Source organism: Sorex fumeus, unplaced genomic scaffold (genome assembly GCF_029834395.1).
Source record: "Sorex fumeus unplaced genomic scaffold, SorFum_2.1 ptg000008l, whole genome shotgun sequence".
Taxonomy (NCBI): Eukaryota; Metazoa; Chordata; class Mammalia; order Eulipotyphla; family Soricidae; genus Sorex; species Sorex fumeus.
Window position 1 is genome coordinate 34379955 of NW_026606065.1, and position 15538 is coordinate 34395492.

The window sequence follows — 15538 nt, forward strand, 5'->3', positions numbered from 1 at the left end:
ACTGTTTATAATTGCTTGGTTCTGTGGTGAGTTCAGTGGGTGACATCTGGGGACTGTTAGCCACTGATTGCCTCACTGTTTGGCTTACCTTCTGTTTTCCAAGAGCGTGTTCAAGAATGAAACCTTCCACCATTTTGTCTAAGCATTTGTCTTCCCACCTGGTATAGTCAAAATGCTTGGGTTCCTCCAAGATAATATAGGTTTAAAACCTAAGGCCTAATAAGATGGTGTCAAGATGAGACCTTTGGGAGGTGATTAGGTGAGTACCCTTTTCTAAGAGGGCACAAAGCTTCCTAGATGCTTCCATCAAGGGAGCCCTGACCCCCTCCTACCTACTCATGAATTACCAGCTTTAGAAACGATGAGAAAGAAATTTATGTTGTGTATGAGCTACCCAGGCTGGGGTATCTTGCTATAAAAGATGAACTTAACTTAAACAATATTTAATTTTAGATTGTTTATGTCGACATGGCCAGAGCGACAGCACAGCCGGTAGGGCATTTGCCTTGCATGCGGCCAATCTGGGTTTGATTCCTCTACCCCTCTCGGAGAGCTTGGCAAGCTACTGAGAGTATTCTGTCTGCATGGCAAAGCCTGGCAAGCTCCCCGTGACGTATTCAATATGCCAAAAACAGTAACAATGTCTCACAATGGAGACATTACTGGTGCCTGCTTGAGAAAATCAATGAACAATGGGAGGACAGTGCTACAGTTCTATGTTGACATCCTTGATTACATCAATATAGCTGATTAGGATGGAAGATTCTCTTGGAAATTTAGATGTGTGTGTGTGTGTGTGTGTGTGTGTGTGTGCGCACGCGCGTGCGTGTGTGTGTGTGCATGTATATGCAGGGTCACAGTGAATCTCAGGGTGGGCTACAGGCTCTGTGCTGGGATTCTTCCTACAGAGTTTGAGGTCTCTCTCACCCGAGACAATGATCACAATTGGTTCACAAGAAGTTTCCCACCAGCCAGCCATACTTTCTGTCATTGCCACCATTGGTAATTACTTTTTTCAATTGAACTGAGGCTTTCAGAAAGACCCTGTGGGCATATGAATAGGCTTACTGGGAAAAGGAGAGACTTAACACTAAGTCACTTTTTCTCATGTTATCACCACATTAATGCTGGGAGTCGTAATGACATAGGGAGTAGGTGAGTGAAGAGAAGGACCACTCATCACCTGTGGGATGTGAAAGGTTTGCGAAGTTGGAAGGAAAGCTAGTAGGTGCTCCTCAAGGTGCCCATCAGAGTTGGCCAGATGGAAGGTGGGCCAGGAATTGGGGAGAGAGGAGGAGCACAGTACTTATTTGAGTTTGTTTTCAGGGACTCATTATATCCTCTGATGGTGGTGGCATTCAGACATACTCAGAAGAGGGAGGTGACCAGAGAGAGAGGGACAGACACAGAAGGTCTGCACTCATTTGGGGAATATAAAGTAACTTAATGGGAGACTAACACCCAAGGATAGTAGAGATAAGGGCCAGGAGGATTGCTCCCCTTCTTGAAAACTGGCCTCACATGCTGGGGGGAAAGGCAGTTGGGATAGAGAAGGGACCACCAAGTAAAGGATGCTTGGAGGGTTTAGTAGGAATGGGAGATGCATGCTGAAGTAGACTATAGACCAAACATGATGGCCACTTACTACCTGTATTGCAAACTATAATACCTCAAAGGAGAGAGAGAGAGAGTAAAAGGGAAAGTACCTGCCATAAAGGCGGGGACGGGGAGGATTGGAGGGGGGTGGCAGGAGGGATACTGGAAACATTGGTGGTGGAGAATGGGCATGGGTGGAGGGATGGGTACTTGATCACTGATGACTGAAACGTAATCTCAAAAGTCTGTAACTATCTGACAATGATTCATTAAAAAATATATTTAAAAAAAGAAGAGGGAGGTGAGAGTAATTTCCATCCTCTTTGTTATCACAAGTGAGCTCCATTTTATTGCAAGTCTATGATGTCTATAGCAATTTCTAGTTCTATGTGAACAGATTCTTTTGCCACCAGTGAGCTTTAGGGTTTTACTAATACTAATTCAAGCCCAATATGCTTCATTTGCACTTTCCAAATTTGTCTATTTCTCCCCATCCCCCCCCCCCAACCTATTTGTTAGCAATACTTGGTCTGATCTGAAATGAGGCTGATTAGAGTCAGTGTTTATCCCAGTTGGTTTTATAGTAATATATGGAGCTGCAGAAATAGAATGTGTCTGATTGCAAATTACAGCTTCAGATCCCACCGGGAGTATTGTATAGTATAGTGAACATACTGAGATAAATTTCCAAAATCCAAAGTTTTGAATTGAGAAACACAAATAGGTCCAAGGATCTCAAATGAGGTACTGAAAACCTAGCATATACATGACTTTTTCCAGAAGTGTCATTAAAGCCCAAATTTTAAACCTCACCCCCTTTTTTTTCCCTTTATTTTATTTTATTTTTTTTATTTTATTTTTTTAATAATTTATTTATTTATTGAATCACTGTGGGAAAAGTTACAGAGCTTTCGGGTTTAGGTCTCAGTCATGTAGATACCGAACACATTTCCCTTTACCAATACTCATTTTTAACCCCGAACCCCAATAGACCCCCACCTCCCACCCCTCCCAATTCTTATGAGGCAGATGAGTTCTAGTTAATACTCTATCTACTTTGACTAGATAGATTATTTCGATAGAAGATGCACAATTATTGTTTAGAGTTTACGACCCACCCCCCCCCCCCCCCAATCAGACATGCTGAAACAGCGTTGTGAAATGATTTGCTTTCTACAACTTGGTTTAAGAATAAAATGATGTCGCGCGGCTGCAATTGCGGCCGCGCAGTTTTGAATTTCTGCTATTTTACTTATTGACCCTGGAAGAATTTCTATTAAAAGTTAGCTAGTTAAGAGATTGATTTCTGTGCCCTGGAGTCGTGGCCGTGCCGGAGAGCCGCTCGTGGGGGGCAGCTGGCGACCTCGGTGGGGCGTGGGGGACGGCCCACAAAGCCCCCCTTCCCATGAGGTCCCCGCCGCTTCCCCGAGCCCGGCTCAAACCCGCTTTCCACAAGGCTCCCGTGCGGCCGCCATCTTTCTTTCCAGAGAGGAGCGGGCGGGCCGGTCAACGCCCTTCCCCCTCCGGGCAGGCTTGGTGGCGTGGATCAACACAAGTCCATTTGCTTTTCTGCTCCAAGCGGCTGGTTCTCTGTGCTAAGTCCTTGTGCCTCCGGGGCCGTGGCCGTGCCGGAGAGCCGCTCGTGGGGGGCAGCTGGTGACATCGGTGGGGCGTGGGGGACGGCCCACAAAGCCCCCCTTCCCATGAGGTCCCCGCCGCTTCCCCGAGCCCGGCTCAAACCCGCTTTCCACAAGGCTCCCGTGCGGCCGCCATCTCTATTTTATTTTATTTTTTTACAGTTGTAGATTTACAATTTTTTGTGCTTTGGTTTCAATTATACAATGATCAGATACCCATCCCTCCACCAGTGCCCATTTTCCACCACCATGGATAATATCCCCCCCACCCCCATCCCCCCATCCCCCCTGTCTCTGTGGCAGGGCAATCCCCTGTGTTCTCTCTCTCCTTCTGGGTGTTGTGGTCTGCAAAAGAGGCATTGAGTGGCAAACCTGTTCAGTCCATAGTCTACTTTCGACATGCATCTCCCCTCCTGGGAGGATCCTCCAAACATCCTTTATTTGGTGCTCCCTTCTCTATCTGAACTGCCCTTTCCTCTAGGATACCCGGCTGGCCTCTAAGTTATGGAGTAATCCTCCTGGTGCTGATCTCAGCTATTCTTGGGTATTAATCTCATACTTTGTTACTTTATATCCCCCAGATGAATGCAATCTTTCTATGTCTATCCCTCTCTTTCTGACTCATTTCGCTTAGCATGATACTTTCCATATTGTACCACTTGTATGTAAATTTCATGACTTCATCTTTTCTAACAGCTACATAGTACTCCATTGTGTAGATGTACCAAAGTTTCTTTAACCAGTCATCTGTTCAAACCTCACCCCTTTTAAGGATGGTTTTTTTTTACAAAAAGAAAACAAAAAACAAGTGCTGGTAAAGATGTGGAGAAACTGGAACTCTTGGGCATTATCCATACAGATCTGTGTTCAACACTATGGCAGATCTTAAAAATTAAACATTGACTCACCAGATGATATAGTAAATCTGCTTCTGGAAGTATAGCCTGAAGAACCCAATGCAAGGATTTGACAAGTTCTGTTCCACTTCTCTTCACAGTAGGGCTATTTACAACAGTCTACTCAGCATTGGCTGGCAAGAGCAACTCCTTTATATACTTTTCTATGTTTCCTATCCCCTAAGATACATTCTATATCCCAACAATTGTTTTCACCTCCTGATCTCAGAGGAGATGTATGTGGGGTCAACAGCTGTTTCTGTGAAGACTGGTTATCTCAGAACATAGCAGAGCCTTCCGGCCAAACACAGTTCCTCTGAACTCAGTTAATCCTTGCCCTTCAGTCTGTGTCTTGATAGCCTCCTCCCCACAGACATTTTAAAGAAAGGACAAATGAAGATTAAACACTAGATGAGGAACAGAAGTGGAGAGGTGTTTTGGCCATTTTATGAGTGTGTGGGAGGAATTTGGAAACCAGTGACTTAAGAAATCCAAAAGATGCTGAAGTGCTTTGCTTAATCACCAAATATAAATGCTGTGGATGCTTGCCACAAACTGGCTTTCCTTGGCATTCCTCCTGCCCCAGTCCTATCTCTCCCATGTTCCACCTTCCCTTTTAACATCCCTGAGTTTTGAAAAAGGATTCCCATAAAGAGGAAACCACCCTCCAGGATGACATAGAGGATGTCACTTGACGTGAGTACGAATCGCGGTCTCTCTCAACTAAAGAAATTAGTCCTAAAACTACTTGAGGACAATAGAAGGGCTTAATTTTTGCCTTCTCCTGATGCAGTTGCTGCCCAAATCCTAACCTGTTATGTGCCACTAATCCTACAACGTTTTATTTTCTTTAAGTCCTCTTTTTTCCCTGCCTCCTATTAAATCATTCTCCTCCAGCTGGTGCACAGATAGCTTCTGGCACCAGGTGCCCAGATAACCCTTCTCAGGGATGCCAGATGTCTGTAAACTTTTCCTGGGGTCTCTGGGTCCACCCTGGAATACTGGGTCCACCCAGGAGAAAGCCCAGATTTGTGAACTGCACCATGGGGCTTTAATTCCATCTCTCTCTTTGGTATTTAAGTTTATTATAAAATTTCCTGCTTTATTTACAAGCTTCTTTCAATTCATATTTGTTGGCAGTGAGAGTCTGTGGCTTCTCTTGTTTCTCCCTGAGAAGTTGTATAGGAGACTGAGAAGTGGGAGGAGAAGGTACACTTACAAACTCACTTTTACACGGATCTGGAAGAAGCACTGTTGGCTGCCTTTCTTGGAAGGTGTGAGCTCTTCTGTTGAAGCACAGCATGATGCTCTGGGCTCTGCATACAGGAATTACTCCCGGCAGTGCTCAGTTGACCATATGAGAAGGTGAGGATCTAACCTAGGTTGGCTGCATGCAAGGCAAATGCCCTACCCGCTGTACGATTGCTCCGGCCCCAACCTTTCTTATTTCTCAATAAACATTCCTTAATATCTATACTTCAAAAGTAGGAAAAAGTATGTTGCTCTCTGAATTATTTATTGTTTTTCAACTTGAAAAAATAGTTCAGTGGAATTCCTTTAAATAAAAAATCTCCTGTTTTCTATATCAGTGGAATTAGTTCAGTGGAATTCCTTTAAATAAAAAATTTCCTGTTATCTATATCTATATCTATATGTTGAGATCATTGCTTCAGTTACGTTTAGTTTAGTAAGAAGAAATATTAAGATTTTTATTCTAGCACAGCGGGTAGGGCGTTCGCCTTACAAGCGGCCAACATGGCCGACCCGAGTTCAATTCCTCCACCCCTCTCGGAGAGCCCGGCAAGCTACCAAGAGTATTGGATATGCCAGACACAGTAACAACAAAGTCTCCAATGGAGACGTTACTGGGCCCGCTCAAGCAAATCGACGATCAACGGGAGGGCCTTTACCTTTTACCTTTACCTTTTATTCCAGTGAAGGAATTTTAGAAAAGGAATTCTAAACAACTAAAAACTTCTAAAAAATAAATCACGCTTTTTCCCTCCTAGAGGGAATAACTGTGAGTCACTAATATGTGACAACCCCACCTTTTCAAAATAAATGGGGCTAAATTCTGGACTATTCCAGCAAAGGACTTCAATGCATAAAGCTTGATGATTTCCCTCCCTTGAACCCAGAAGGATTCTCGCTGACCTCCAGACAAAATGAAATCTTTTCCCTGCCTCCTGCTGCAAGCACAGCAACCTTCTTCATGGTCCATTCCCCAACATCTAATAATAGGAGAGTTCCCAAATCCATCTGACTTTTTCCTATGCTATGCCCCCACCCCCCGCTTGCCTTCCTGGAGTAGTGAGTCTCTAGACCCTTGCATGGAGCTCAGGTTCAAAAGAGGGGTGCTTTATAATATTTCTGATTAGTGGAATGAGGAAATGTAGTCCACTGAATCCTTCCTAAAGCCAAGGACCCATTTCCTTGGTTATCCTGTCCCGGAGAAGACAGTGTTAATTGCCATTTGAATTAGAGAAAGGGTCTTGGAGGATTACAGAATAATTGGACTAGGACTTGGCAGATCGCCAGCTCTCAACCTTGTTGGCTGGGTGACCTTGGAGTAATCCTTCAGCCAATCTGGGGCCTTGAGCTGTAGGGTGAGTAAGCTGGTGGAACCATCTGAGTTAGATCTGGCTCTAACTTCAGTGGTCTTTAGCTTCCTTATTCATGTTTATTTATTTATTTATCCTGATGGAGGCAGTCTTTTCGCCTACAACCAATCTTTACATATTTGTTTTGGTGAGAAATCGTGTATGTAATTTGCTATCTGTCCAGTTAATATCCAACATCCACAAAAATGCAGTTCTTTCAGCCAAGTCTGAAATGTAAACACAGATGGGGAAAGAGCAGCTTGAAATAAAAAAGACCAACCATTTCATTCATTAGACCTCTGGTCATCCTTTAAGGATTCATCACTAGGAGAAAATACATCAGATGCTAGCCAATTTGAAGCTTAATTTTTTTTTTTTTTTTTGGCCAAAGGTCTATTGAAAAAGCCAGGTTCCAGTAAGTTCTTGGATAATTTTTAGGGGCCTGCTGCAGGAACTAAGATCTGGACACTGAAATTTGTGGGCAAGCTGACTTGATTGCAGCATTTCTATAGTTGTCTCATTTGCACCTGCCTAAAACCCACCTCAAGAGATCTCCACTGCATGGTTTAGGAGTATAAGAAATAACACAGAACAAGCACCCCACTTGCACCCAGCTCATCTCCTGCCATGGTTTCTGAACTTAATATCCAGGTGTCTTTTAGTTCCCTTCTGAAAAAAGCTGCCTCAGATTTTGGAAATGATCCAGCAAGGCCCAGAATAGACCCCCCGCCCACCCCGCTCTCAGCTCCTCCACCTGCTAGCCCGTTCCCCGAAGATTGCTGCAGTCTAATCCACCAGCTGCCTCACCCAGCTGCATGCCTGCTAAGGCAACTCCGGCCTCTCTGCTTGCCAACTCCCTGTCCAACTTCTCCACCCTGTGAAAAACCTAGGCCAAGTCCTTCCGGAGTGAAATCAAGAAATTCAGAATTCTGTAGCCATTAGCATTGGACAGCAGAATCGAAGGAGGAGAAGAAAGCCAAGACCCAGATGATTCCAGTGGAATTTTCCAAGGTGGACTCTTACTAGATGGCTGTGCTGGCCCACCCCGTTATCCCCCCTCTCCCCGATACTGTTGCAGTGAATGAAAATAATAACAGTTGAATTTTCACTTTCTTTTAAACTTGGAATAACAACAACAGTGATAATATTAATAAGTTGTTTAAGTGTAGCTATGAACAGTAGGCCCATTATCTTAAGTTATGAAGGGCTCTGGGTGACCCCAGGTGTCTGTCCCCTGGTAACATACCCTTTCTTGGGCCTCCTCTGGGAACCATGATTTCATGCTTAACAGCAATGGAACCTGAGTCCTGCCCGGTGCTCACACCCACTCCTTCCCACAGTGGGCACCAGGCCAGGACTTGTGCTTTGCCCGGCGGTTGCTTTCTGCATTAATGTGTGTTGGGAGTGGGGCCAGGCACATCTTCCAGCCCCGGGTGCCATGTTCCTGCCCACAGGTGTGAGCGCCTCACCTGGCTTTGCTGTGGCCGTTCCAACACTCCTCCTGGTTGGACGTGCCTGCCGTCACGCTCTCGTCCTTGCAGATGGTGTAGGGAAGCGCTGACCAGACTTTTTTAGAGAGCTTCAGTTTCTCTTTGATGTCAGTGACCTGATGGAGAGATGAAGGAAAGGCAGTGAATATACTCTGCAGAACACACACACACACACACACACACACACACACACTCATACACACAGCATAGACACACACAAACATGCCACGCGGGAGAAATGAAAGGATCCGGGCAGAGGATGAGCACAAAGTGGGTTTCGGCACTAACAGACCCAGATTTGTCAGCAGTCTTTTTGCCCAGGGAAACTTCTCTTCCTTAACTCTGCACCCCTGCCCCCCAAGGCTTCCTCCAGCCTTGGGAAGACCTTTCTCAGCAATTGACCCCTATTTCCTCCTTCTATTTTGTTTGAAGGGGGAGTGGTTTGGGCCACACCTGGTTTTGCTCATCAGGATTCTGTGCTCAGGGGTCACTCCTAGAGGGACTAGGGGGACTGCGTGTGGTGTGAGGAATTGAACCCTTATGGGCTACAGGCAAAGCAAGTACCTTACCTAGTGACTACGGAGGTTATCTCACTCCCTTATTTCCATTTTCATCTCTGTGAACACTGGCGGAGTCTGTGTCAGGTTGTTATAGATCTGATACTAGCAGAATTAAGCCCCATCCCCATCAAGTTCAAACGCTGAAGTTTGGATCTCCAGGAACGCAAGGTGTGACCTTACTTGGAAACAGGTTTGCAGAGGTCATGAAGAAAAGGCATTTGAGAGAATCCAGTCCGATATGTGACAACAGCAGTGATTGGGACAGACACAAGTAGAGGAAAGATGGCATAAAAGAAAGGAACAAAGACACCCATCTGAGAGATGGGGGGAGAAAGAGGGAGAGAGGGAGGGAGGTAGAGAGAGAGAGAGAGAGAGAGATACAGAGACAGAGAGACAGAGACCCATCTTCAAGCCAGAATGTGTGTGGGGAGGATTCTTTTCTCCTATCCCAGGAAGGAACCAACACTGGCAACGCCTTGAATCCCAAGAGGTGGGAGCCAATAAATTTCTGTGGTTTTAACCAACCAGCCTATGGTACCAGCAAGCCTAGACAACCTCCTGGAATGGAGAACCGTTGAGAGTTTGTGGTATCAGGGTGTGCCTGAGAACAAGAGCATTTAGACACCAAGTAATATACATTTACTGTTGTTGGAGCAGAGCTGTATGCATGGAAGAAATTCCAGAGTTTGCTCATGAGGTTTAAGAGTACACACCATGATGCCTATGATTTCTGACATTCTATTTTGCCTTTAGTCATAGTTCTTGGTAGTTTCAGAATTATTTGGTTTGGCTCTTGCTTCTCTGTGATTCTGATGATGACAGAGGTTTTAGCACATCACTGGTAAAAGCTAAATGCAAGAATTTGGCTTTAGCCTTGAAGTGTGTGGGGGTGACTTTGGTTTTGGAGTATAGAAAGAAAATGCACAAGTAACATCTTTCAAAGAAGTAGCTTCCACTCAGTTCTGTTTAGGATAACCTGGCACGACACATTCTGATGCTTCTAGTAGATGCTAACGTGGGCACCCCAGTAGCACCCTGGATGTTTTCCTTCTGGTCCACCTGAATGGCACAGGTCTTGCCAAGAGAGTCTGTCCTTCGCATCCCACTCCTAGCATTATTGTGTGATGACATTGTTATTCATGTTTTTTTCTTATGATATGTAGATGTTTCTCTAGGCCATGGTGTTGTACATTGTCGGATGATCACCGATACAAATATCCCAAGCCCTGAAACACCAGCTCTTACATGTTGAAATCACAATCATTTGAAAAGTCATCATTCTGCAACCATCACAGTGGTTGCACATTCTGCAAACATCTCCTCCCCTTCCCTCCCGTCCCCTCCCCTCCCCTCTCCTCCTCTCCCTTCTCTTTTCCTCCCCTCCTCTCTCCTCCTCTGTAATAACTGATCTTACAAGGATCATCAATAGACGATGTGGGGTGAATTGTGCCTTACATACCCCTCCCTCCCACCCAACACAACGGCTGGAGTCTGAACTCTAGGACGTGTGATTGTGACTTCAGTTGGAAGGCATATTTTAAAGTTTGGGTTTTATGCGTTCATGTAGACATTTCGAATGTGTTATCAACTGTGATATAAATATATCGCACGAGGATAGAAGGGAATATAGAAGAATATCATTTTCTTAGAAGATAGATACTATAGTTTATATGTTTGTTGTTTGTTTGTGGTACTTAGGATTCAACTCAGGGCCTCACACATGCAAGGAGAGTTTCCACCACTGAGTTCTGTGTAAGATTCTGAAGGAGTTCTAAGTATTCCATGTCCACAAGTTACTCCTAAACAAGGATTCTTAAACTTTTTCCACTTGCAACCCCTTTTTGCCCAAGTGTTGCCAGAAACAGCAGGTTCATTACACGGTTGACTTAGAATGAATTTTTTTTGTCATTGTGCATTCAGAAAACTTTTCCTATTGGTAATATTTTCATGAGTCACACCTTCATTTACTCCATATGAAGTTCCAATTCACAGCTTGAAACACTAGGCTCTAGAATCATTATAATCATCATCATCCTCACATACACTATAGGAAAGAGAAAAATCAAACATGGCATTTAAAATAATAATTAATCTAGATAGAAGTCTATTTTGGAAGTAAATTTTCCAAAAATGCAATTTTTCAGAGACTGAATTACTTCAGTGGGAAACATGTAAACCTTAAAATCTCTCACCTTTGATTTTGTTGAGTAGTGCACCACTTTGGCATTTCCAATCTCAAAACTGGGCCCTGTCTCCTAGACCAGTCATCCTCACTATTCTCGAACACAAGCTCCAGGGAGAAGGACAAGCATACTATACTCACAGCTAGTGCTGAAAACCAATGGGTTTCCCTTCTGAGTCTATCATAGAATCAGTTCTTTTTGGTGCAATCAGAGGATGCAGACTTGCCTTTTCTTATTCTTTTTGGGCACACCCAATGGTGCTTAGAGGCTACTCCTGGCTCTGTGATGGGAGATTGCTCCTGGTGGTGCTCAGGGGACCATGTGGTGCTGGGATCAAACCAGGGTCAGCCACATGCAAAGCAGGTATTCCAGTCCACTAAGCTCTCTCTCTGGTTCCTGAACATGACTCCCGAATGTTTCCTCACTGCTCCAGAAGGGTCTGGTGACCAACTATCTCAGTTTTCCCAGGAAATAGGAGATTCTAGGAACGTCCCGGGAAGTTATTCATGCAGATCTATGATAAGTTATTCATACAGATCTCCCAGCATAGTACGTGCTCAATAAATGCTGCCGGAGAAATGGATTTGATGGTCCCATTCTATTCCAGGTTCCCAGATGGAGGTTTGCACTCCCTCAATACCAGGGGCCTTACAGTGATCCTTCTTATTTGCAAAGCACAGCGAAGGGTTGTATCTGGCTAAGTGAGGGCTGTCTGCATCCCCCCTAACAATTCACAGCAACACTCTTTATAATCAGGTCATGTTTGCACTGGCATTTTACTAGCCAGGCATTTCCAACGTCCAATTGAAGGAGGTAATGGCAGAGGAGCAGTGAGAGATGTAAATGCTGCTTTAACATTCTGCATGTAAACACGGGCCAATTCACTCCCAGACTGGGGTACTGATGCAGACAGCTGGGAAAAAGGCATGTTATTAGTCACCCAAGAGGTAGCTGATTTTAAAGAATCTCTGAATGATGGCACTTCATTTCTCTTAGCATCCGGAAAGTTTTTGACATTCTCCCACTGTGCAAAATATTTTCTCATTGTCTTTTATTTTTATTTCCAAATAATAAAGCAAAATTTGTGACAGCTCCAGATTGGAATTGCTTGTTTTTATTTTTAAATCCTGAAAATGTAAGTGTACACCAAGGTGAGCTAAGTATTATTGTTAGGGAATACTCTGCAAATATATTTCTGACAAGAACAGTGTCTGATGTCAGTAATAATGCAAAGCTGAGAGCAACAGAGACCCAGGATCAGGCTCATTGGAGTCCATATATGCAGGCTAATGCTTTCATGGATTACATTATGAAGTGTTCACCAACTAATTAATTGGGTGAGTGACTTAAGATTACTTTAAGCACAGGTATTTTATTTCCTTTTACTGTGTTTCATTTCAAACAGTGCAGGCACAACTGAATAGCAATAAAGAGTCTACAGGATGTTCATCACTATCTCAGAACATGCACATGTCAAAGAAAAGCTTCTAAAGAATCTTCCTTTGCGGGGGGAGTATCAGAAATAGAACAGGGAGTGAGACACTTGATTACATGTGGTGAACCCTGGTTTGGTCGCTGGCACTGCTTAGGAGTGATCTTTGAGCACTGAGCCAGGAGTAAATCCCGAGTATTGCCAGGTGTGACCCCAAATCAAAGAAAATCTTCCTTTTCTATCTTTTTTTCAGTTTCATATTTTTGCATAAAGAAAGGTACAGTCTACATCAAATCAGTAATGTGTACATAACTCTCCCCTTAAATAGTTATAAGTGCCCTGCATGTGTCTGATTCTGTTATTTTTTTGCTGATGAGGATTTGATAAAACTGGGGTTTGCTCCTCTTAAAGTAAAGGGAGAGGGGGTTTTTTAGTTTGGAGGCTATATCTGGCAGTGCTCATGGGATCCTCCAGGCACTATATTTATTTATTTATTTATTTATTTATTTATTTGCTTTTTGGGTCACCCCCTGGTGATGTACAGGGGTTACTCCTGGATCTAAACTCAGGAACTACTCCTGGCGGTGCTCAGGGGACCATATGGGATGCTGGGAATTGAACCCGGGTTGGCCCTGTGCAAGGCAAATGCCCTACCCGCTGTTCTATCACTCCAGCCTCCAGACCCTGCTTTAGTTGTTTTCTTGGTTGTGGTCAGAGGACCAGAAGAAGCAGAAATCAGCCGCATGCAAGGCAGGTGACTCAGTGCCTACAATATCTCCGTGGTTCCAGTCTTGGGAACCTCAAATGCCATGCTACTTGGGGGGAAAGCATATGAAGGTAACTAAAAATGTAATGAATCCCATCTTACACAGCTTTCACCATTTTTATAAGAAACAGTGTCTTCAGGACCTTCTCTTTGCTCTTAAGACTAGTGACCCTTATGTGATTTGGACAATTTGGCACTCTGTTAATGAATACCTCTGTGTTTCATGGGGAAATCTTTGATGGGGTCCACACTTGATCTCCTCCAAGCCTTTGTTCAGGGCCGTTATCCACCCACTGGGGTCCCTGGGACTTTGGCTTTCTCTGGCTCTTCCTTGAGCAGCTACAGTAAGGAGTCCACTCACCCACTCAGATTCCTCAGTCATGCCCAGACCAGGAGTCCCTGCAAAGGGACACAACAGTGTTTCTCTGGCCTGGTGCTCCTGACTTCAGAAAGAATGCAACATGCCTAGTTCATCTGCATGAACACATAATTTAACCGGATGTAAATAATATATACCATATCTTTAGGAAAAAAGATTGTTAATATTTAAAGGACTAAACACTAAATAATACATATTGAGGAGAAAAAACAATGTGAATATTTTATAGGCTGAAGGTCATTTTTTAGCCTTGGAAAAAAATCTTTTAAAGAAAAGGTGATCTCATTTTCCTCCCATAGCCAGACCATTTTATTTGGTCAAGTTCAGGGAAAATTTGCCATATAGCAATGCAAGTGTTTCATAACCCAGTTTTAGAGCTGGTGACTGATTTTCTTGAGAAAAGAATGCCCTTTTTTGGATGGAGCGATAGTACAGCAGGTAGGGCACTTGCCTTGCATGTGACGGCCCAGGTTAGATCCCAGGCTTCCAATTTTGGTCTCCCAAGCCTGCCAAGAGTGATTCCTGAATATGGAGCCAGGAGTAAGCCCTGAACACCTCCCGGGTATGACTTAAAGCCCCCAAACATACAAACAGAAGAATATTTTTTTCTTAACCACCAAGTCTTTTGATTCTCAGATTATCCCTACACCAGAATTTATCAAACCAGGAGGTCTATGGATGTACCCACTCGCAACTTCTCTCATTGGAAAATACGTACAGGAAGTCTGCAACAGTGCATGTAAAGTTCCCAAGGCTCAGAGGAAATGCTAATCTTTCTACTGTGGTCAAAAACTTACAAATACATTCTTCACTAACAGTGTGTATGAGTGTATGTGCACGTATGTGTGTGTGCATGCATGTGTGTGTGCGTGCATGTGTGTGCGTGTGTGTGTGTGTGTGTGTGTGCACGCGTGCGCATATGTTTTGGAGGAGGACACTTTGCAGTACTCAATGGTTAATCCTGTTACTGGAGACTGAACCAAGATCAGTCACATGCAAGGTAAGTGCCTCCCCACCTGGTTCTCTCTCCAGCCCAATATTCTTGGGGAAGTGAGGATCACGGATCCCAGCTAACATACAAGGAAACTGAAAGCTCATGATGTGCTCAGTTCTGTTCATCCCAGGTTTCCACTTTCTTACAGAACTTTCCATAGTTTCCGTTCCCCACCAGTTTGTACACCTTTCTGTAGTTCTTTTCCTTTTTTCTTTTTTTCCTTTTTGGGTCATACTTGGTGATGCTTAGGGGTTACTCTTGGCTCTGCACTCAGGAATTACTCCTGGTGGTACTTGTGGGACCCTATGGGATGCTGGGGATTGAACCCGGGTGGGCTGTGTACAAGCCAAACACCCTCCCTGCTGGACTATTGTTCCAATTCCTCTGTGGTTCTTTGTCATGGCTCAGATGGTTCCTGTCTAGAGTGTCATGGTATAGTGTTCTGCAGCACATGGAGAAGTTCACTTGTAACCTTTATTCAGTCTGGAAACTTCTACATAAGCATTGGGAATGGCAGCAGAGTCCTGGTAGAAGCAGTTGATCGATGAGCCCGAGGCCTACTGTGGCCACACAACTCATTAAGCAGGCTGCTGAGTGCTCAAGCCACCAGCCTAAATCCAGCCTTTCGCTTTGGGCTTTCTCAGACATTCCAGGGAACGCAACAGCAAGCACTGGTCTGTTATGGCATGACACATTCTTTCCCTCTGTGGAATGGAACTTTCCACTTCACTTCCTAAGGACACGGCACACCTGTGTTTTGTCAGAAGAAAAAAAAGCAAAACCAAACCAAAAAAAAAAAAAAAGCCTAAAGGACCAGGTGGGAGAAAACATTGGTAGGAAGTGAGAAACCCTTGGACGATTCTAAAGCTTCCTTTGCTACGTTCTCTGAGGGACTGGGAACTGGATGAAAATAAAGTCTGCATGGTCCCCTCTGGCAGAGTTTTAGAGTTTCTTAGCCAGATGATGAGACAGTACTAAAGGCACACCTCTGAAGAGAAAGACAGG

The 15538-nt window shown here is 44.2% G+C and overlaps 1 protein-coding gene across 2 annotated transcripts in view; it reads right to left on the bottom strand.

Moving 5' to 3' along the window:
* The window catches only part of GPC6 (glypican 6), a 1218346-nt gene that overhangs the window by 21048 nt on the left and 1181760 nt on the right, over window positions 1-15538 (bottom strand). For both annotated transcript variants that reach the window (XM_056109790.1, XM_056109789.1), the window contains one exon: window positions 8199-8335. In XM_056109790.1, the coding sequence (XP_055965765.1) occupies window positions 8199-8335 (137 nt within the window). The remainder of the gene's footprint in view (window positions 1-8198; window positions 8336-15538) is intronic.